Source organism: Aquarana catesbeiana, linkage group LG07 (genome assembly GCF_042186555.1).
Source record: "Aquarana catesbeiana isolate 2022-GZ linkage group LG07, ASM4218655v1, whole genome shotgun sequence".
Taxonomy (NCBI): Eukaryota; Metazoa; Chordata; class Amphibia; order Anura; family Ranidae; genus Aquarana; species Aquarana catesbeiana.
The window spans coordinates 220,199,606-220,224,103 of NC_133330.1; the positions used below are offsets into that span (position 1 = coordinate 220,199,606).

At 43.8% G+C, this 24,498-nt stretch overlaps 1 protein-coding gene across 1 annotated transcript in view; it reads right to left on the minus strand.

Annotated features, from left to right (window-relative positions):
- The window catches only part of PALMD (palmdelphin), a 101,321-nt gene that overhangs the window by 57,834 nt on the left and 18,989 nt on the right, over positions 1-24,498 (minus strand). The window contains exon 2 of the mRNA XM_073593072.1: positions 4,251-4,331. Coding sequence (XP_073449173.1) covers positions 4,251-4,331 — 81 coding nt within the window. The remainder of the gene's footprint in view (positions 1-4,250; positions 4,332-24,498) is intronic.

Sequence of the window (24,498 nt, forward strand, 5' to 3'; positions counted from 1 at the left end):
TCAGGTACTTCATAACCTCCCTCTCTGACACTCTCCTCTTTTGAGGAACATTGTATTCGTCTGTTTTCTCCTGTGTTTCTAAGAATTGCTGTCATTTACTGGCCCCCTGACCGGTATCAACCTTCCTTGAGGACTTCTGTGCCTGGCAACACTACTTTCTCTCTTCTAAAATCCCCACAATCATTCTTGGCGATGTCAACATCTCTGTTAATGCTAATACTACTACTTCTACTTCTAAACTCCTCAGTCTAACCTCATCTCTTGACCTGAAGCAATGGATACAGGCTCTTACTCACTCCAATGGCCACACCCTTGACCTTGTTTTCTCCTACCTATGCACTCCCTGCAACCTCACCAACCACTCTCTGATCACCACCTTATCAGTTTACTCTCTCCCTGTCTTCCACCTCCTTTCCTTCCAACTGCCTAACAGTTACCCATAGAAACCTTCACCACGTCAACCCTTCTCTTCTCTACTCTGCTACTGAGCACCTCTATGACAAAATATCACCCCGTCCTGCCCCAACCTAGCCAACAACAGCTCACTCTCATCCTTCCTGGACAAGCTTGCCCTCCTCACTATGTGCAGAATCAGGCCCCGATGTCTACAACCCTGGCAAACAGACGACACCAGAAGTCTCAGAAAACATCCCAGGAGGACTTCAACCAATATAAATCAGCCCTCCAAAAATACTATTCCTGACTCCTCACTGCCAAGCAGACTAATTTGATAACTCATTAGCACATTTTCATCTAGTCCCCGTCAACTCTTCTGTACCTTTAACTCTCTACTCTGTCCTCCCTGCCTCCACCCACCAGCTCACTCACTGCCCAAGAGATCGCCAATCACTTCAAAAATAAGATTGATACAATTCGTGAGGAGATCTCCATTGTGCAGAAACCTCATTCAATTAAAACCCCATGTCCGCAGGTACAATCATTACTTTCTTCAGTCAACCCTGCTAGTATTAACAAGGTTGCTAAACTTTTTTCTAACACCCATTTAACCACCTGCCCCCTGGATCCTGCTCCAAAGCAAATGCCATGTTCACCCTCTGACTCTATCTTACACTCCCCAGCTTACATCTTCAACCTCTCTTCTGGCATCTTCCCCAACTCTCTATAACATGTGCTAGTCACCCCCATCCTTAAAAACCCCTCACCCCATCCTTAAAAACCCCACACAGTGGATCACCCCCTCCTTAAAAAAACTCCACTCCTTTGGTCTCCGTGATTGTACTCTTCATTGGTTCTCATCCTACCTATCCCACCCTACCTTCAGTGTCACTTACAACTGTACTGCCTCATCTCCTCTTCTATTCTCTGTTGGGTCCCCCAAGGTTCTGTTCTTGGACCTCTCCTTTTCTCAATCTACACCTCCTCCCTGGGTCAGTTGATTGCCTTCCATGGCTTTCAATACCATTTCTACGCGGATGACACCCAAATCTATCTCTCTACCCCCAGCTCACTCCACCAGTCTCCTCACGCATCACCAGCTTACACTTACACAGACATATCAGCCTGGATATCACATCACTTCCTCAAACTCAACCTATCAAAAACTGAGCTCATGATATTTCCTCCCCCACGTGCCTCTTCCCCTGATTTCTCTGTCAAAATCAACGGTCAACCCGCCCCCCCATGCCAAGGTCCTAGGTGTAATCTTGGACTCAGAACTATCCTTTCAGCCACACATTCAATCTCTGTCCAAAGCTTGCCGCCTCAACCTCCACATCTACAAGATATGCTTCTGCCTAACCAATGACACCACAAAGCTCCTAATCCACTCCCTGGTCATCTCTCACCATGACTACTGCAACTCCCTCCTCATTGGCTTACCTTTAACCACTTCAATACCAGGCACTTTTGCCCCTTCCTGCCCAGGACAATTTTCAACTTTCAGCTCTGTCGCACTTTGAATGACAATTGCGCAGTCATGTAACACTGTACCCAAACTAATTTATTGTAATTTTCTTTCCACAAATAGAGCTTTCTTTTGGTGGTATTTGACCACCATTTTTGGAAAAAAAGAGTTTTTTTGTTTCTGTCATAAAATTTTGTTTTCTCCTTCACTGATGGGCGCTGATGAGGTGGCACTGATGGGCACTGATGAGTTGGCACTGATAAGGTGGCACTGATGGGCACTGGTGAGGAGGCACTGATATGTAGAATTGATGGGCACTGATAGGTGGTACTGATATGCAGCACTGATGGGCATTGATAGCTGGCACTGATATGCAGCACTGATGGGCACTGATAGGTGCCACTGATGGGCACTGATAGGTGGTGCTGATGGGCACTGATAGGCGGCACTGATGGGCACTGACAGGCAGCACTGATGGGCACTGACTGGCGACACTGATGGGCATTGATTGGTGGCACTGATTGGCACTGATAGGCGGCACTGATTGGCACTGACAGATGGCACTGATGGACACTAATAGATGGCACTAATGAGCAGCACTGATGATGAGGTACTGAAAGGTGTTACTGCTGGGCACTGATTGGCACTGTGATGGGCACTGATTTGCACTGTGGTGGGCTCTGATTGGCACTGTGGTGGGCACTGAGAGTCTTTATTGAGAGGGCACTAACTGGCAGCTGTTGGGCACTGATTGGCAGCTCATGGGCACATCTGATGGGGGTTGTGCTGATAATCAATGTGCTGATTATCAGCACAGACTCCCCCTCTGACAGGGAGAGCCGCTGATCGAGGAATGCTGTTTACCGGCACTTCCTGGTTCACGCAATGATCAGCTGTGACTGGGTCACAGCTGATCACGTGGTAAGAAGCCTCTGTCAGGATAACAAAACCATTTCCCGGCCATCAATCTGCTATAGTCCAGGCGGGAAGTGGTTAAATAGGCTATTCCCCTTCAGTCCATCATGAATGCTGCTGCCAGGCCTGTCCACCTTACAAAGCATCTGCTAGCCCTCTCTGCCAGTCCCTTTATTGGCTGCCACTCAACCAATAAATTAAATTCAAGATACTATTAATAACTAACAAAGCCATCCACAACTTGCCTCCCAGCTACATTACTAGCCTAGTCTCAAAATACCAACCAAATCGCACTCGTCCCACCCAAGACCTCTTGCTCTCTAGCACCTTTGTCACCTTATCCCATGCTCGCCTCCAGGACTTCTTCCGAGCCTCTCTTATCCTCTGGAATGATCTACCCAAATCTGTCTGACTATATCCTACTTTACTATATCCTACTTTGTCCATTTTCAGATGATCCTTGAAAACTTATCTCTTCAGAAAAGCCTATCTGGCACACACCTAACATTTTTGTATTGTTTTTTTTTTTTTTATAACAAACACGTTATACTTACTTGCTCTAGTTATGCACAGAGCAGCTCCGATCCTCTTCTTTTCAGGTCCCCCGCCAGCGCTCCTGGCTTCTCCCCCTCATGAAGTGTCCACAGGGAAAGCGTGCCCTGTGGGTGCCGCTGCATGCTGGCTTCCAAGCCACTGATCTATGCGTCCATAAGACACATAGAGCTGCGGCTCAGCACCACCCCTGCTCACTTCTCATTGGCTCACTGGCTGTGATCGACAGAGGTGGGAGCCAATGGGATCCCACTGCTGTCTCAGCCAATGAGGAGGGAGAGTCCCCATACAGCCGAGGCTATCATGAACAACGCTGGATCGGAGGGGGCTCAGGTAAGGATTAGGGGGGCTGAAGGGAGCGCTGCACACAGAAGGTTTTTTACCTGCATGCATAGAATGCATGCAGATAAAAAACCTTCAGCCTGTAGAACCACTTTCATCATGGATCATAGATGTAACTGGTGTAACTATTTTTTCTGGGTTTTTTTTTTTCGATCTCTGGACACAAACCACTTAGAAGTCTTTTGGGCTATAATAAAAATGTGGCCATGAGAGCAAGACTTGTAAACAATCAAGAGGCTAAGGTAAGCATGCATCTGTGGCGGGGAGAGTGTTTTAGTTTATATTAAATTCCACAGTACTTTTTAAATGCTTTAAAATGCTCCAAACAACAGTAATAAAAAAAACCCATAAAAATAAAGCAGATAAACACGAATAACAAAATGTAAAAATTAAAGAATATAAACCCACTTAACATAATATTTATCAATGAAAGCAAATAAACTCACACAGCATAATATTAAAGCCAATCAAGTGAAATAACATAATATTTATCCATAAAAGAAATGATGCAAATAAGCAAATTCTAGAGATACAAAGAAACTATTTTCAAATGCTGATATACTGCAATTTGCTGTACCTTTAAATGATGTAGTTTTAATTTTCCTTCTTCAATTTTAAGGCGTCTTTGTGCAATTTCTTCTTGCAACTTCCTCTTATCCTGAAGCAAAAAATATATATAAATCGATGGATGAATAATTTATGGAAAAGTCTAACTAAGGTATGGTCATAAAAGTCCCAACCCTACCTTCATTATATAATGGCCCTATGTTGCCCAGTTAAAGCAGAGTTCCAGCCCTTTCTGTGTTTATTAAAAGTCAGCAGCTACAAAAAGTGTAGCTGCTGACTTTTAATAAACACACACTCTGATTAAATTGTTTTTATTAAGTTTTTACAGATAAAAAATTCTTACATACTTTTAGAAAACAATCCGCAAATCATTCATAAAAATACAAATCATTTCTCAAAATACACATAAATACATAAATACATATATACATATAGGTACACAAATGGATCTATCCTCTAACATGCACTTAAATACGAAAATGAATCTATACCGCAGCATATACTCTTAATTCTCCTGGGCCATCTAAATAACAGAAAAGAAAAAAAGAAAAGAAGAGAAGAATGGGAACAGACCCATTCCCCCCCCCCCCAAAAAAAATAAAAAAATAAATAAAGATATAAACACACACTCACCTGTCCCACGATCCAGCGATGTGGCCACTTTTAGCCTCTGTTCTCTCCCCAACGTCGGCATCACTAGTGTGGGCACCCGGCTGTGACAGCTTGCGGCTTCACAGCTGGGTGCGCACTGTGCATGCATGAGTCGTGCTGCACCTCTTGAATGGCCGGGCAATCCTCTGGGACCTGTGATGTGTCCCAGAAGATTGCAGGGAGGAAGAGTGAAAGTGGGAGTTGGGTACTTGTCAAAACCAGGTACCCCCCCCCCCAAAAAAATAAAAAATGCCAAATGTGGCGTGTCAGGGGGTCAGGAGCCCTTAAAGCTGAAGTTACACTTTTGGGTGGAACTCCACTTTAAGGACAGGCTATTTAGGGATATTCTATTGTTACTTAGGGAGCAACAACAAGAACATCACCTGCTGGAAATGTATATTTTTACAGTAGAGATTTCCTGGCTAGGTGGAAAATCTCAAAATGTCAATGGGTGAATAGCATGAGAAATGACAAGTCATAATCCTACAGAGGACAGACAAATGTCTCCGCACCTGTCATTCTCTAGAAGTTACCTTCCCACCTGTGGCCATCATCACTACAGTGTACTTCACAGGGTCTTTTGGTTGCCTAGCTTTGTGAAAGATAACCCCCTATTTCCTTTAAATAGGCGTTCAAAGAAACAAAGCACATGCCCTAAATCAATAATATTGTGCCCCCCACCTTAAAGGATGGGGGAGCACAATATTGCATTCTATTGATTGGCTCCTGCTGCTGTCAAAGTCAGTTAGCCAACCAGGAGAGAGAGAGGGGGTGGGGCCGAACTGCAGCTTGGTGTTTGAATGGGCACACTGAGCTGCAGCTCAGCTTGGGTGCCCCCATAGCAAGCTGCTTGCTGTGGGGGCACTCAACAGGAGGGAGGGGCAAAAAGCACAGAAGGGGAACCCGAGAAGAGGAGTAACCGGGCTGCTCTGTGCAAATCCACTGCAACAGAGCAGGTAAATATAATATGTTTGTTATTTTTATAGGAAAAATAAACAACACTTTACAACCACTTTAATTGCTTTAAATGTATAAATGTAAAAATCTTGCAAAGTTGCTGTAAAATCACATCATAACAATGAACACATTTATGAAATAGTGTCTACTCAAATAAATCACCAACACACACATTTATATCTAAAGGTGAACCACACTCATTAGGGCCCACAGTCATCCACTAGAGTACATGTCACCTTCATGGACCGTACACACGATCAGAAAATCATACGAAAAATACCGCTTTCAGAGTGATCATACAATAATCTGATCATTAGTACACAGCTTTCAAGAGCCAATCACGACAGTTCATCTGATATTACCCGATGGGACAAGCACAAAAATTTTTCTCAAACGATATCAGATCATACGATTTTCATGTAATTAGTACAGTTGTTGCTCAAAAATACAATACAAATACAATACATCACATTACATCACTTCCAAATTTTTATTCTGTCGTAGGAGATATTTCGGCACTTTAGTAAACTCTTCATTTTCGATATGAGACTAGAATGCAAAAAATAAAAACAGACAATCATTCGTCCGATGAACTCATTGTGTGTACCAAGCATAAGGAATGAATGGGTGTGCATGCACAGCAAAAAAGAGCCCAACAGGCAGTGGCGGTGCGTCCATAAAGGGCGCAGGAGCGCCGCCCCCTCTCACCTGTCAATTCTCTCTCACCTTAGATAGATTCATGCATTCCATGAATCTATCTATGGTCGCCGCTTCCGCCTCCTATTCAGGTGTCCGGCCCTTTGTCGGGAGCCGGGCACCTGAATTACAGCGGCGGGTTTTTTTGGAAGCGACTGATTAGAGCCGTGGGCTCTAATAGGCGTCCTGATTAGAGCTATAGGCTCTAATGGGCTTCCAAAATGGTAAACAGCGGGTGCAATGCTGTGTGTTCGCTGTTTACTCAGTGTTGTGTTAGGAAAGCGAATAAATCGCTTTCTTAACACTGACTCACCTCTCAGCCAATCAGGATCTTGGGTCTGGTCACCTGTCACCTGATTGGCTGAAACAGACGCTGTGATTAGACGCCTGATAGAGAGGACTGGAGACATCGAGGAGCATGGACGTGGATGACACCACCGTGACCCACTGCGAGACAGGTAAGTCCCGACTCCCGGGCGATGCACACTGGCAGCATTTGATGGGGCAGAGTAGCATCAATTGATGGGCACACTGGCAGCAATTGATGGGGCACAGTAGCGGCAATTGATGGGGCACAGTAGCGACAATTGATGGGCACACTGGCAGCAATTGATGGGGCACACTGGCAGCAATTGATGGGTACAGTAGCTGCGTTTGATGGTACAGTGGCGGCAATTTATGGGTACAGTGGCTGCGTTTGATGGCACAGTGGCTGTGTTTGATGGGCACAGTGGCTGCGTTTGATGGGCACAGTAACTGTGTTTGATGGGCACAGTGGCTGCGCTTCATAGGCAAAGTAGCTGCGTTTGATGGGCACAGTAGCTATGTTTGATGGGCACAGTAGCTGCAATTGATGGGTTTTTTTTTTCAGTTTGTTTGCACCCCCCCAAAAAAGTTTGAGCACCAGCCGCCACTGCCAACAGGGATGTTTTCCTGAAAAGGCTGTGCAATGTGCAGCGTCAATCTGAGCCACACAGTCAAGTATTTGACTTGGTCGTCTGTGCTAAGGGGATTAAATAAGGGACAATTGTACCAAAGGTCAACACTGCCAGATCAGAGTATTTTGCGTAAATAAGACTCTCTTGCATGCCAAAAATAAATATCAGCATTTCCCAAGTTACAACCCAGGTCATTTTGGTGTTTACTATAGAGAATACAGTATATGTTTTTTAATGCAAAAAATTAGATAAAAGGAATTGAAGGGCTGCCCCATAAATATACATAATTACAAAGTATACAGAAGAAAAGTTTTTAATTTTTAATCAAGCTAAATTTTTTCACATGTATTTATACAAACATTAAATAATGTAAAGTATAAGTAAAGGCAAAACTTTTTTTTTAGTTTTTTATAGAGTGGAGAGAGATTATACCACCTGTCAGTTTGTATTGGTGTCTGTGCCCTCATTTGGGAGATTCATCCTCTCTATTTGTCCTGTTTACCATTATCATCGAAAGTGAAAGTAAAGGAAAGTCCCAAATTTTGGGTTGTCCTCAAAAAACTAATAGAGGAGTAATCTTCCAATGCGGACATTAGTTTTGGTGGCCTAGGAGGTTCCCAAGGAATTTACAGGGATTTCCTCTCAATTCCTGTTTTAGCTATGGGACAGGAAGTGAAGGTAGATCTCCCCAATGGGGCACAGATGGCAAAAAAATTAACCAATAGGGGTTATAATCCTCCCTTACTCTATCCAAAATGAAAAAAAAAAAAGTTTTGCCTATAGTTCATTTTAAAATTTTATTCAAAGGCTCATTTTACAAAAGGACAGAGATATATACAGTATTTGACAGCCATGGCTAATCCCCAAGCACTATCACATGTGGAGAATCCATAGCCTAGTCTAAGCTATGACTTAAGCAAATTGTAGCTTACACAGCAGACATCTCCAGTTTCTGCAAAAATAATAAGGTGACAACATGCTTCTGGGGGAGCATGATTGAAGTGAACCTGTTGCTTTGCCCTTTATGGGCAAAACACAGGATCACTTTAAGGAATAAGTTAAGGTTAGGATAAAAGAGAGAGGGTTAAAGTTAAGGGTCAGGTATAAGTTTATAGTTAATATGTAATTAAAACTATCAACTCATTGAGTATGAGTTGAGCTTCCATTTAAGGCCCCTTTCAGATGTGCGGATCCGTATTTAGGCACCCTCTTGCTCAGCGGGGATCGCTCCGTTGATCCCGGCTGAGCCGGCGGATGACAAGCCATCTCTGCACACTTTGCAGGCATGGATCTGTCAGAGAGACCGCTCTCCTCTATGGGGGGATCGGAAGATTACGGACTGCCTATCTGTTTTCAACGGATCCGATCCACCAGACGGATGGAAAATAGGACATCCATCCGTCTGGATTTTGCGGAGTGGATCGAGGGCGGATCGGATGTCAGCGGACATGTCACCGCTGACATCTGTCGCTCCATAGAGCTGTATGGAGCGATTGTTCAGATCCGCCTGAAAAAACTGACAGGTGGATCTGAACGGTCCGCACATGTGAAAGGGGCCTAAGTGTTTATGGTAATTTAATAAATTGTGTGTTAAGTTTTATGATTAATGTGAGAATTGACGTTATGTGTTAGGGCAATGGTTCTCAACCTCTCTAGTGCCATGACCCCTTGATAAAATTTCCCAAGTTGTGGGGACCCCTAACAGTAAAATTTTTGTAGTGTGGGTTGTCAGCACCCAAGGCAAGACAAGTAATTTGCGCCCCTAACCCATGGACATTTAGTGCTCTCTGAGTCCCTTCCACTCGTACAGTATTAAAACCCCTTATGGTAGACTTTAGGATGTACCACTCTCTCTTTGTTCTCCTTTCTTTCCCTTTTATCCCTCTCTATCCTATTTTCTTGTGCCCCCACCCCCCCCATCCCTCTCTCTAGCCATCTTTCTTGTTCTTTCTCTCCTTTTTCTTTGTTCCTCCCCCTCTTTTCTTTTCCCTTCCATGTATTCTCTATTTTTATTCCTTCTCTTACTCCTTGGTGGGGGGGGGAATGGGATGAGTGGCAGTGCTGGCGGGCAGTTGGAATAAGTGGCGAGTGGCAGTGCTTGTGGGGGGTGGGATCAGTGGAGTGCTGGGGGGAGTTCTGATCAGCCAACTTAGGTGCCCTTGATTAAGGTCATTTGCTGATCTGAGAACTGTAGTGGGGACATTTAATGACAATTCTAATCATAGGTAATGTTACTCACTGTGTCTCCGGCTTCACTGTGTCTCCAGCTCTGTGGTGTCTCGCAGCAGTGACACCTAGGCTGAAATCAGGTATAGGGTCTCCTCCGGCCCCTCCCACTTCACATTCCTCTCTAGCTGACCTCTAGTCTCTCCCTCCCAGCCATGCCATGAACTGAATGGGCGGCTGCATGCTCCAGGAACAGCCCAGCAGGGCGGCTACAGGCACCAGGGACAGCCCTGCCGGGCAGCCGCGAATTGGCTTGGAGAGCGGTGCGGGCTTCAAGAACAACCCAGGATTCGGTGACCCCTGGCAAATCGGGGGTCCCGACCCCCAGGTTGAGAACCACTGTGTTAGGATCTCATTAGTACTAGGTAAGAGGACAATTTTGGACATATATTTTTTTATTCTTTTAATTTTCATAAACCTAGCACCAAGAACTAATTGTGTTGAGCATGCAGGAAGCACTTAGCTTGGGGATTTTACACGTTTGAAAAATGTAGAAACCTTTGCAAAAGCACATACTGGATATTTATGTTGTTTTGTGTATGTAATTTAGCACCATTCAACAACTAACACCTCATTTTGAGAATCTGCACTATAATTCTGGCAGGGGGAAACATGTCCTAAAACAGTCAGCAAAAACCAAGAGTAGATATTAAGGTTTAATCTGGGAGATCTAAAGATTATAGTTTTTACAGTGGGACATATTTTTGCAGACAAAAACAGATAATTGTTGGCATACTGAATATATATACTGTATATACTAATATATATATATATATATATATATATATATGTATAGCATCTCACAAAAGTGAGTATACCCCTCACATTTTTGAAAATATTTTATTATATCTTTGCATGTGACAACACTGAAGAACTTACACTTTGCTACAATGTAAAGTAGTGAGTGTACAGCTTGTAGTAAATTTTCTGTCCCCTCAAAATAACTCAACACACAGCCATTAATGTCTAAACCGTTGGCAACAAAAGTGAGTACACCCCTAAGTGAAAATGTCCAAATTGGGCCCAATTAGCCATTTTTCCTCCCCGGTGTCATGTGACTCATTAGTGTTACAAGGTCTCAGGTGTGAATGGGGTTAAATTTGGTGTTATCGCTCTCACTCTCTCATACTGGTCACTGGAAGTTCAACATGGCACCTCATGCCAAAGAACTCTCTGAGGATCTGAAAAAAAGAATTATTGCTCTACATAAAGATGGCCTAGGCTATATGAAGATTGGCAAGACGCTGAAACTGAGCTGCAGCACGGTGGCCAAGACCATACAGCGGTTTAACAGGTCAGGTTCCACTCAGAACAGTACTTGGTCGACCAAAGGAGTTGTGTGCATGTGCTCAGTGTCATATACTGTACATAAATTCCACAATTCTAATATGGAAAAGAGGGACATGCTGTAGGATTGAATATTCAGGCAATAGACAGGTCCCTGTAACATGGACCACTAGAAGTTTGGAATTTAAAAAGGACAAACGATTATACTCAGCTAGGTGAGGTCCCCCGCCAGCTCTGCAGTAAGAACTAAGCAATCAAATGCTGAGGATTGCTCAGTTCTCCCCCCCTGCTCTGAGTAGAGAGCCAGGACTGTCAGTCACCAGCTCTCTGCTCTCTCCTCCAGTGCTCACTGAAGTTCTGGGCTGTGGAGGGGACGGGAGGGGCTGGCTCAGTCTCTCAGAGCATCGCTGAGAGGTCGACCCAGGTGCAGGTCCAGGCATCTGAGTGGATCCCGACCATGTGGTCGGGATCTTTCCTGAGCCTGGACCGGCTGAATGACCTCAGCCGACAGCGGGTTTTAGCCCACTGTAGGCTAAAAATGGGTCACCGGAGTGCAGAATGAACTGCATTCCTGTGATCCATAGGAGAAATATGACCAAAAAAGCTTTGGCCATACTTCTCCTTTAAAACATATGAATGATCAGTTAAACCCACTAGGCTTTCTTTATGACCACTTTTCCTTTATTTCTTGCTTTTAAAACTAACCATTACAATGCTCAGAAAGATGGATGAAAAAAATGATATAGCACTTGGTTAGATTCTAAACCATGCTGTGATTTTGCTGAGCTATTGTGGTCAACAGTGTGATCCCTCCCGACACTTCAGTTTAACCACACTGCTCAGAAAAAGAGGTACTGTATATCTAATGAGGTTGAAAATTGAGAATGCTCATATCTGGCAGCAGGTGCACAGTGGAGACCAGCATCCTCATTCACCACAGCAGGGGGAGGGTTCAGCTCAGGTCATAAGACAAACACTCCTGATTGTCCCTTATTTAAACCCCTAAAGTATTTGGTGGGGCTGGGTAATCTACAGTATCTGCTGCCTGCCAGTAAACATCCACTGCACTCACCATAGTAAAGGATTAGTCAGCGCTGGTGGGGCTGTGTAATCAATATATGGGCTGCTAGTAAACATCCACTGCACAATGCAGTGGAAGTTTACTAGGAGCTTGCAGATTGATCACACAGCCCAGTCAGTGCTGATTGACTTCTTTGAGTGCAGCCCTTATTCTGTATATAGCCAGGCACATATGGACATCTCACCCTCGCTGCCAGGTGCTTGCCTTTATTGATAGAACTTCCTCAGGTAAGCCATACACCCAGGCATGATCATCAGTAGCACATTCATTGCAGGCTGACGGTTTTCTCAGATCATGCAATCTACGACCAAGCTGGTTCACTTGATTGCTGGAGATTTGTTCTGGGGCACCACCTGCCACTACATCTTATCTTCACGCAACCTCCTACAAAACTAGCTACTAGTGCTGCAATAGGAGGAGCGTTTGTGGAGTCACCTGGAAATGTACAGTATGTCTCATCTGTTCCTCAGTAGCCTGCCTGTCAGGGAGATGTATGCATGAACACCACCTTCACCTGCACCAGGCATACACACACAGTAGAAACCTGTTCTCTAGAATTACATAGAGATGGTGGTGTTTCCCTGTTGGTCTTCCCCCTCCAGCTGGCTCTCTAGGGGGTTGCAGGCTTCAGTGATATGAATAGATCCTGTATGGTGGGGGTTGAGTTGCAGCTTCTACTGGTTCTAATAATAATAAGGGCTCAGTCAGCATTGGCAGGGCTGTGTGAGCGATCTGTCGGCTGCTAGTAAACATCCACTGCATTCATAATAGCACAGGATCAGTCAGTGAAGGCAGGGTTGCAACAGCTAAACCAGGGTAGACAGCGTGTGTGTGTGTGTGGGCATTGCTCCACAATGAGTGATCTAATTCTCAATTTTATTGTTTTATTTTGCTATAAGGGAAGATAAGAGAGGGGGTGATGGCTACAGTGCTGTGCTGTGATGTAACTCCACCATAGGAATGCCCATAAATTAGACTTCAGACTGGGGTGGAGCTGACAGCCAGCACACACACATAAAAATGTGCTTTTATTGAGTCAGAACAGGCACAGTGCTACATGCACTTGGTGCCCTAGGGTATTCAAAAGAATATTGAAGTTGGGTGATACATTGTTAAACAGTACTTTATTTAAACCGATCTCTAAATCACAGGTAAAAAAGGGACATTTAAAGAAGGAACAAGGGACAGAGGGCTTTGGTTCCAACAAAGGAACGCTCTCTCAAATAAGGGACAATTGGGAGCAAGGTATTACTGTATATAATGTACATATAAATATATTTAGAAAGAGGAGCTGGATGGGGTGAGAGAGAATTTAAATATTTATATTCTCTCCCCCCTATATATTCTCCCTGCTCTTGCATTAAAGTTTTTGTTAACCCATAGAATACAAACACTGCCAGACCCCTCTATTAGAGCCTGGCAGAGCACACTGCAGTAGTCTTTTATAAAAATGAGTGATGTAAATACCGATTTACAACAAACTTCAGGCCGATCCCATGACTCGCGGCCGCTGTATTCAACCAATGGATGGCTTCTGCCGGAGGGGCCATGATCTCCATCTAATCTCAGCCTCTCCTGCAGTAGCCCTGGTAATGTAGCCGAGAGTCTCGTGACCGGCCTGAAGACAGTACTAAAATTGTAGTATTTCCGGCGCTCGTTTTTATTAAAGAATATTGCAGTGTGGTATACTAGGATATCATAGAGGGGCTGGCAGTGTCTATTTACAATTTTTAATTTTACTAATAGTGGTAGGGGAGAGGGGGCAGAGACTGAACACACAGACACAAGATGATAGGCAGGATTGAGGGGGGTGAGGGGGAAAGAGGAGAGTAGAGAGGACAGCGTATGATGGAGGTACACACTTTGACTACAGTGATCAGGGCGGAGCAGCCCTGATTTTCGTGGTCTGTTTAGAGAGGCCATACAGGAAGTGTCAGATTAGGGGGGGGGGGTTAAGGGACCAGGAAATCATTTTTTTTTGGTTTAACAAACACTTTACTGCTTTGTTACAGCTATTAAAATATGGAAATACACACACACACATATATATATATATATATATATATATATATATATATATATATATATATATATATATTACTGCATTTATTGCATACCACAAGAGTTGAAGCAACACAATAATTCTAAATATTTGGTGAATGTTCTCAGATGTATCAGGCCAACAGCACTGAGTAACAACAGAATGTACTGTAACATTAATTGGCATCATACAAGAAACTTCCTTCCTGTAGCAAGAAAATCCTTTGTTAAACTGTACTTTATATGTCTATAGTCCCACTACTTTAGAAAGTGTGCAGCAATACCTGTAACAAACAGGACATGTTCTAAATTTATGAGACAGTGCAAATAACCATATTGTGCATTTGTGGTAAATAGCTGCCCACTTATTTAATGAGATTACAAATCAAACACCAGCTTCTTAAACTGCTGTCAAAAGTGCTGAAGAGTTAGCAAAGTCCACTAACTCTACAGCAGCGTTGACAGCACTCTGTTTGCCCCAAAATCCTTTTTTCACTGTATTATATTTTAACCTAATAACTCTTCTTGGATTTTACATTTTTCGCAAATATCTGGGAAACAAATTGCCTGTGTCTTCAACGTTTTTAATTTTTTCACCCATGCCACTGACTTCAACATCCCGTGTGCTAAGTGTATGGGTCTGCCTGTTTACATAATCAGCCTCGTAGCAAAAAACTGATGAAGAAAGCAGTGAGTTAATCACACAAGGAGGCTATTTCTGCACACAGAGTGAAATGTCCCCAATGCCATGGTGGCCATTGATAGGGTAAATGGAATAGCTATTTATTTATCAAACATTTAGTTCTGATTATCAAAACATGTATTCTGATTAAGCAAATATACTTGATACAACCATGTTAGAAGTCATATGAGTTATCAGCTGTTTTTGGTTGTGGTCAAATGCCATTCACACCTTCAGCTGTGAAAAGTTCTATCTCTGGCTTTCCCACAGAGCTTGGAAAGTGACATGTATATGTTAAATGACCATCTGCATATCAATGAATATCACCAAAGAGTTGAATGTGACTTCAAAAAAGTCCCATTCAATGTGCCACCCCCTTCAGAATGTATAAATTGTACTATGAGGCTCTCAGCCATTTTAGAACAATCATATTGAATGTCACCATGTACTTACTGTATTGTTCTCCCTGCCTATAGCTAAAACTATAGGCTTGAATATTAAATACATCTTTTTGAATGTGGTCCAGCAGTCAAAATGTTACTGGAAACCCCTAAGTTCTGGGATTTCCCTATCAATTGGTCCTTTGAGCCAGAAACACTGGAGGAGGGTGCCAGGGAAAGGTATTGTAAGTAATTACCAGGGTGAGGGCTCTCTCTTAGAATAGGTTACAGGGATTTTATGTGCCCCCCTTGTACTATCTTTTATTGTACTATATATACTATGTTATGTGGCATTACTTTATAATGTTCTGCACAAGGCTGCACTGTACTGTAATATCATATATTGTGGTATTCTACTCTCTGTGTAGTATAATATTCTATAATGTGCCACCTTGTACTATTATATCATAGTTGACTATATTTTACCATTTTCAAACGCTTTTTATTATAGTATTTTATATTATTTGATACTGTGACGTACTGTATTATACTAGAATACAGCATAATATATAGTGCTATGAGATGGTCTATATTGACAGGAACATTTGAATTCTATATCAGCTTTTAGAAAATGATATAATTACTCATTTAAACAGTAGTAACTTTTAAAGCACACAAAAACCAGGAAGAAACTAAAACAATATATACTCATATAAATAAAAAAAAGAAAGAAATTATTTTTGTGAAGTGAAAAAAAAAATGGGAAACCAATATAAAGGAATCAAAAGTCTTATAAATAATTCAATGTGCCCAAAAAACATTCACACTAAACTGTGTTTATATTTAAAAAGTGAATTGTTTTTACAACGTAAGTAATCCATAAATCATTCAAAAGATCACTTCTTGGACAATCCACCCAGTGACTCTTAAATCCAAAGATAAATGCATTACGCTGTGCTCCCTTCATCAAAGTTTGGAAATGCACTCACCAGAAACTTTTGCCAATCTTGCCACAGAAAGGCAACTACAGCATGGGTCTATTTCAAATAGATTACCTGGACCACCACTTGGCTCTGAGCGGCAGTGAGCTAAGTGGCCAGTGGGATACAGGGGATTATTTACTAAAACTGGAGGGTGCAAAATCTGGTGCAGCTCTACAAAGAAGCCAATAAGCTTCCAGGTTTTATTGCCAAAAGCTTAATTGAACAAGCTTAAGATAGAATCTGATTGGTTACTATACACAGCTGTACCAGATTATGAGTGCACTGGTTTTAGTAACTCAGCCTCATTGTGTCTAAAGCCTTGTACACACGGTACGATTGTTTGCCAACCGACCGTCTGATTCTTGTCAAAAGGGCGTGTGCCAGGATCTTGTCTTGCATACTAACGGCACACAACTGTTGTGGCACAAACTTAGTGACGTACTATGAGGAATTTCAGCTCTCGAGCGCCACCTTTTGGGCCCCTTCTGCTAATTTTGTGTTTGGTGAGCATTGATTCCGAGCAGGTATGTTTGTACTTTCGACTTTTGTGTGACGGATTTGTGTACTGACCATACGAAAATCAGACCTCAAGCTGTTGTCCGCGGAAAATTTACTGGCCTGTCATCCAACATTTATTCGCTGAAAGTTGGACAACAATTGTCAAAAGGAGCGTACTAACGGTAAGATTTTAGGACAACGGTCTGTCAACAGACAATCCCCTGCCAACAATCGTACCGTGTGTACAAGGCTTTAGTCAGTGGTTAGGATTTGCAAGCTGCATACCTCCTCTGCTGGTATAGGTCTGCCTACATTTTTCTGTCAATCTGTGAGTAGATTTTGTTTTAATCATTTTAAGTCATTTATGATTACGGTTTTACATTATGTGAAGTCCTCTTTTTTTGGAGAGTTTATCTGTCTATCCAACCTGAGACCCTTGAGCTATGTACAGAGCGGGGAACGGAGGATGGCTCCCTGAGAAACGGTCCAGGTGGTGTGTGAAATGAACAATTCACTTTTTAAATATATACACAGCATCACTCAGTTTAGTGGTGACGTTTTTTGGGCACATTGAACTATTTATGAGACTTTTGATTAATTTATATTTGTTTTCCTTTTTTTTTTCACTTTACAATAATAACCTTTTGACTGTTTCTTATTTATATGAGCGTATGTAATATTCTTTGGGCACTAGCGCTGTACTTTGGGAGAATCTCTTAGTTTCCACATGTTTTTGTGTACTTTGGGGGATTTATTAAGCACAGCAGAATTAGTGTTTGAATACTTGATTGTTTTGCGGGTACTTTTCTGTAGAGCGGAAGGAGTATGAGTATTACAACTTTTAAAGCAGTAATAAACCCTAAATATAAAAATTTTGCAAATCCATAGTAAAATAATCAGGTAATTTTAAAAATAAAATATTACCTAAGCTTTTTAAGCTTATCTCTTGAGTCCATTGCATCTATCCTTGCATAGAAATATGTTTGTACTGTGCTGTGGTGACTGTGTAGGGCAGGGTTTCTCAACCAGGGTTCCATGGAACTCTAGAGTTCCTCCAGAGGTTGCTAGGTGTTCCTTGAACAATGAGCAACTGCTCCCAGATATGTTCCCTCTAGCACCACTGATCTTTTGAGCTATCTGTAAAGGGGTAATTCTTCCCAATGGCCAAAAGTGGAATAAATATTGTTCCCTATGACCATCACACTGATGCATTATGAGTTGTATATATAGTCAATTCTACCAGGGTTCCCTGAGACTGGAAAATTGGTTCAAGGGTTTCAGTGTGTTGAAAAGATTGACAAAGGCTTGTGTAGGGCAAGACCTAGTGATGCTGTGATGGGCGATGCCAAAGCTGTCCAATGATGTGACATGCTCAATGCTGGACCTGTCCCCTGGTAATTTGCTTTCAGAATTTGCATAGAAAGGCGACAATGGTGAGGCTTCTTACAGTGCATGTAGAGGCAGCATGGTCTTCTTTTTATTGTGTGAGGGGCTAGAATGTTAACCACAGGTTTCACAGCGATCATAGCAGAACAAAAAAAGCAGAGTGGCAAAAGTGGATATCAAGAAAATTGAATTTATATATTTTTTTCAGACTGACGGTTTAGGTACAAAAAATACCTTAATACCATTAAATTACAAAATTGCTTATGTAGCAATTAAATATATTTTCTATCAATTCAAAAGTGATTTTTTTTTGTACTCATTCACTCCACATAGAGGGTTAACTGTAGATGAAGGAGACATCTCACTAGTGACTGTGAATCTAGGATCTAGCAACTGGTAATTCAAGTTTATGCTGGTAACACAGCTGTTCCTGAGAGTGCCAAAGCCAACAGGCCAATTTTCCAGTGTCTCACCCACAAAGACGACTGATGCAATTGGAGATTTACAGACATGGGTGTAGGTAGTTACAAAAATCCATCTGACAATTCCATGGTAACTCCACTTTGTGTATTTGTGTGTATATGTGTATGTGCAAGCAGGATATTACTGAGGCATACAGACTTCAAGGTTACAATAACATTTCAATCAGACTTTCCCAGTTTCATCTTAGCACAGGTGGCATTGTCAGCAGCTTAGTCACTTTCATATGTTGGGCTCTGATAATGACATTGTACAGCTGTGTTTTGTTTAGGTAGCAGAGAGATTATAATCCATTTTTAAAGAATAGCATATTGCTCCCAGCTAAAAGGATAAGCACCACGTAAGAGTAGGTTGAATCAATGAACAATAGCCATCACCTCCAAAAATAGTTTTATGAAAAGTGAAGCCATAGTGAGTATGGGTTGTCATGAGTAAGGACGCTAGTTTGAAACATGTAATTGTGTTGTAATTCTTTTAAAAGAATGAATAAAAGTTGACATTTTAATATCTTAAGCGGCACTGGCTATTCTACGTTGGTTTTTACGCAAACAGAAGAACTGTGACTCAAGCAGACCATGACACTGCTGGAGGGAAGGGAATGTTGCAGGGTGAATAAGCTGTCCATCCATGATTTTCTTTCACCTGTATTTTGGAGAGATCAGTAGTCAGTACTCAGGAGCAGTTGTTCCTATGCACCTAGTTATCTCCAAGGTTATAGTGTTCAGCTCCTGTATGTGCATAACTGTCTGTTTGAGGTACAATTTAAGTTTTTATCTCTATGTTCTCTAGAGCAGTTGGTGAGTAGAAGATAGGGTTGGGTAACAACAACAGGTTCCAGCAGGATGTAAGACTGCATGCCGCCCAGCCCTGTGTTAAACTGGCTTTAACAGTGGCATTCTGATTTCTTATATTGGATTTCATATCATTTAGGGTAGAGATACACAGCCCAAGCATGTTAAACAGTATATTTTCAAGGTTCATTGCTTGGGATTTTGGCATATAGTCCATTGGTATCTACACTATATGGCCAAATGTTTGTGGATACGTGATCATCACACCTACAACAATATAGCCAAAAGTGTTTGGACCCCAGTGGCATCACTAGGGTTGGTGCAACCTAGAAAACATGGTGTCACTCCAACCCCCCCGGCACTGAGCAGGCTAGTGGTTTGGCGCGGCTCTCCCCCCTTAACCTGCCACAATGGATGAAGCTGGGATGGGATTGGGGTGATGGAAGAAGCCAGAATGGGATCGGGGTGGTGGATAGGGCTGGAATGGGATTGGGGAAATGGATGGAGCCGGAATGGGATTGGGGGAATAAATGGAGCCGGAAAGGGATCAGGGGATGGATGGAGCCAGGATGGTATCAGGGGATGTACAGAGCTGGGATGGGATCAGGGGAATGGATGGACTCGGAATGGGATCGGGGGATGGATAGAGCTGGGATGGGATCAGGGGAATGGATGGAGCCGGGGTGGGATTGGGGTGGTGGATGGAGCTGAGATGGGATCGGGGGAATGGATGAAGCCGGGATAGGATCGGGGTGGTGGATGGAGTTGGGTTGGGATTGGAGTGGTGGATGGAGCTGGGATGGGATTGGGATGGATGGAGTTGGGATGGGATCGGGGTGATGGATGGAGCCGGGATGGGATTGAGGGGAATGGATGGAGCCGGGATGGGATCGGGGGGATGGATGGAGCCACGATAGGATCAGGTGATGGATAGAGCTGGGATGGGATCAGAGGAATGAATGGAGCCAGGATGGTATTGGGGTGGTGGATGGAGCTTGGATGGGATCGGGGGAATGGATAGAGCTGAGATGGGATCGGGGTGGTGGATAGAGTTGTGATGGAATCGGGGCCATGGATGGAACTGGGATGGGATCGGGTTGATGGATGGAGCCGGGATGGGATTGAGGGGAATGGATGGAGCCAGGATGGGATCAGGGGATGGATAGAGCTGGGATGGGATCAGGGGAATGGATGGAGCCAGGGTGGGATTGGGGTGGTGGATGGAGCTGAGATGGGATTGGGGGAATGGATGGAGTTGGGTTGGGATTGGAGTGGTGGATGGAACTGGGATAGGTTTGGGGTGGTGGATGGAGTTGGGATGGGATCAGGGTGGTGGATAGAGGTGGGATGGGATCGGGGTGGCGGATGGAGTCAAGATGGCATCACTAGGGTTGGCGCAACCTAGAAAACATGGTGTCACTCCAACCCCCCCGGCACTGAGCAGGCTAGTGGTTTGGCGCGGCTCTCCCCCCTTAACCTGCCACAATGGATGAAGCTGGGATGAGATTGGGGTGATGGAAGAAGCCAGAATGGGATCGGGGTGGTGGATAGGGCTGGAATGGGATTGGGGAAATGGATGGAGCCGGAATGGGATTGGGGGAATAAATGGAGCCGGAAAGGGATCAGGGGATGGATGGAGCCAGGATGGTATCAGGGGATGTACAGAGCTGGGATGGGATCAGGGGAATGGATGGACTCGGAATGGGATCGGGGGATGGATAGAGCTGGGATGGGATCAGGGGAATGGATGGAGCCGGGGTGGGATTGGGGTGGTGGATGGAGCTGAGATGGGATCGGGGGAATGGATGAAGCCGGGATGGGATCGGGGTGGTGGATGGAGTTGGGGTGGGATCGGAGTGGTGGATGGAACTGGGATGGGATTGGGATAGATGGAGTTGGGATGGGATCGGGGTGATGGATGGAGCCGGGATGGGATTGAGGGGAATGGATGGAGCCGGGATGGGATCGGGGGGATGGATGGAGCCACGATAGGATCAGGGGATGGATAGAGCTGGGATGGGATCAGAGGAATGAATGGAGCCAGGATGGTATTGGGGTGGTGGATGGAGCTTGGATGGGATCGGGGGAATGGATAGAGCTGAGATGGGATCGGGGTGGTGGATAGAGTTGGGATGGAATCGGGGCCATGGATGGAACTGGGATGGGATCGGGTTGATGGATGGAGCCGGGATGGGATTGAGGGGAATGGATGGAGCCAGGATGGGATCAGGGGATGGATAGAGCTGGGATGGGATCAGGGGAATGGATGGAGCCAGGGTGGGATTGGGGTGGTGGATGGAGCTGAGATGGGATTGGGGGAATGGATGGAGTTGGGATGGGATCAGGGTGGTGGATAGAGGTGGGATGGGATCGGGGTGGCGGATGGAGTCAAGATGGGATCAGGGGGATGGATGGAGCTGGGATGGATTTGGGGTGGTGGCTGGAGCTGGGATGGAATTGGGGGGATGGCTGGAGCTGGAATGGGATCTTTGATTGGAGGGGGGATGGGGGTTACAGGATATGTGCTAGGGAGTGCTTTGGGAGGGGAGAGGAATTGTGCTGGGGGTGTCGAACTTCAAATCTGCCCCCCTCCTTCTAGCACAAGTCCTCTCTAACCCAAAACAAAGCACCCTTCTACCACATATCCTCTAACCCCCACCCCCTCCCTAAAATGTAATCCTGGCAGCATAATTGTTAACTACCCAGTTCCAGGCCCTTCAGAAGCCCCCCCCATCACAATGTCCCACAAGACTACTGTTATTACAGACCTCAGCCCCAGCCCCTGGGCAGATGCTGTACACGCTGTCCCTCCTCCTCCTTGGCTCTTCCTCCCGGTCTGTGTACTTGTCATGTCAGAGCCGAGGAGGAGGCGGCTATAGTCTGGTGTGCAGTGAGTGCAGACGGTGGGGAGAGGAATGCGTTTGCGGCGTGTGGGGGTGTGTGTGGGACCGTGACAATCAGACCTCGGGCACCCTGCCTGTCTGTCTGTCTCTGCCTTGGTCCCTCCCCGCACATCGTGTGTAGCTAACAAAATCTCGGAAGGGAAGGGGGAAGAGAAGGGAGCCCCAGCACTCCTCTCAATGCGGCGCCGGTGTCAGTCAGGGCTTGGTGTCACCCTCTGGCAGGTATCACCCGGGTGCAGGGCGCATCCCCATAGCGACGCCACTGTTTGGACCCCCTCCCAAATTATTAAGGTTAAGTGTTTCCGCTGAAAGGTACTGTTAAAGCTATAGCATACAATGACATTTGTGCACTTTCAACCTTGTGGCCACATGACTGGACCCCTGTGTACAAAGCCATGTTTGGTTTGGAGGAACTTGAGTGACCTGTAAAGAGCTCTGACCTCAACTCCAAAGAGCACCTCTGTGATGAATTGGAACTAGGCAGCAATTTAGGTCTTCTTGTTCATAATCATTAGATAACTTCACAAATCCTCTTTTGGCTAAATAGGCGCAAATTCCTACAGACACACTCCAAAATCTTGTGGAAAGCCTTCCAAGAGGAATGTAGGCTGCTATAGCAACACTGGGATGGGCTGGCAATTCACATATTTATGCCCATGGTTTTGGAATGGAATGTCCAACAAGCTCATCTAGGTGTGATGGTTACATGTCCACAAACATCTGGATATATAGTGTATGTCATTTTGGGTTCCAGAAAATTTGAACTGCTATTACAATATTTGCATCCTAATGCAAGATGTCTTAAAAACCATGGTGACATTGACTATCGACAACCAATAGGAAACCTGCTATCTGCACTCTAGATGGCTTGACTAACAACATTTGATTTCTTATCGCCCATCTATAAACAACCACTACCAAAAATAACAGTTCTAGTAGGAAAATCGTCCTATCCCCTTACTGGCCATTGTTTTGTTTTTTGACACCAAGCATGTTACTGCAACATGATCTGAGCTAAAGAATTATAACCTGACACTGCTGCAACCTCACAGGAATTCTGAGGGCATTTCTAGTTAGATGTTTACATCTGCTACAAGGTGAAAAACCCCATGCTCAAGTACATGGCTTTTGACTTAGAATGGTATGACTGATAAATAATAAAGCCGGCATCATATGTTTAAAGAAACTGATCCCTGGAGCATGCTACTGCTCACTTAACTGTGCTTTGGTATGAAGACACAAAAGAAAGCGTTTGTGTCATTGTACCTAAGCAAAGTTGACAATGGCTCTTGATTTAGTATAAAGGTGACGATTTTCATAGGTTGTGACAATTTCCTATTGACGTCCATGTATCTTGTGTCTTTGACATCTTGACAAAGTCATTGTGTTTACTAAAGACAACTACCCTTCCTATTCTCTCCATGCAATTCTCAGTTGCATTAATAATGACTAAGCATAATACATTTATTATGGCCATGTCCTACAGTTACGCTATTTTTGAACTATGATATGAATCTGCTGAAATCCCACATAACACATAGTTATGAAGGTTAATTAAAGTTTATTAAATGCCAAAATGTTTTCTTCTGTTTTATATACAGTAGGGAACTGTTACAACCTCTGTTGGGTGTTTATTATCCTTTCTGTATCCTATTTGTGGGAGGGGGGGTTCTTTCACTTTTTTTTTTTTTCTTAATGTACAACAGGAAGCAAAATAAATTATCCGCAAATTCAGACAGTTGTCCCTATTGAATAATTTTCACATTTCCTGTCCAAGTTACAACTTTACAAGCTTTGGATTTTCCTTCACATTCTATCCCAATAGAGAATAAATAGAATTGATTACACAGCAGAAAGTTACTGCTACAAAAATTGCTAAATGGCCATTTTACGTTATAGTTCAACTTTCTTTTTACTCCTAAATGTGGGTCATTTGTTGGCTGAGCTTGACTTTTTAGCAGCCAACATTATATAGCAAGCCAAAACAGGCATATGTGAAATAAAAAAGGCACTCACTGGCACGTTAGTTCTGTGTAATTTTGTGGGTGTTGCTTCTTTTATTATAGTTGTTAAAAAGGTATGTTTCTTCTGAACTGGACTGAACTGAACCGAACTATGCAGAGACAGAAATGAATGAAGTGTAGCTGGTGGGCAGACTGACTGCTGGTAATTGTTGTACATTTCTAATAAAAGGATCAAACATTGCACAGACTCCTCTTGGCTTATTTAATAAGGCTAAAACACAAACCTGCAGAAACCAATCACCTTCTACTGAGTGC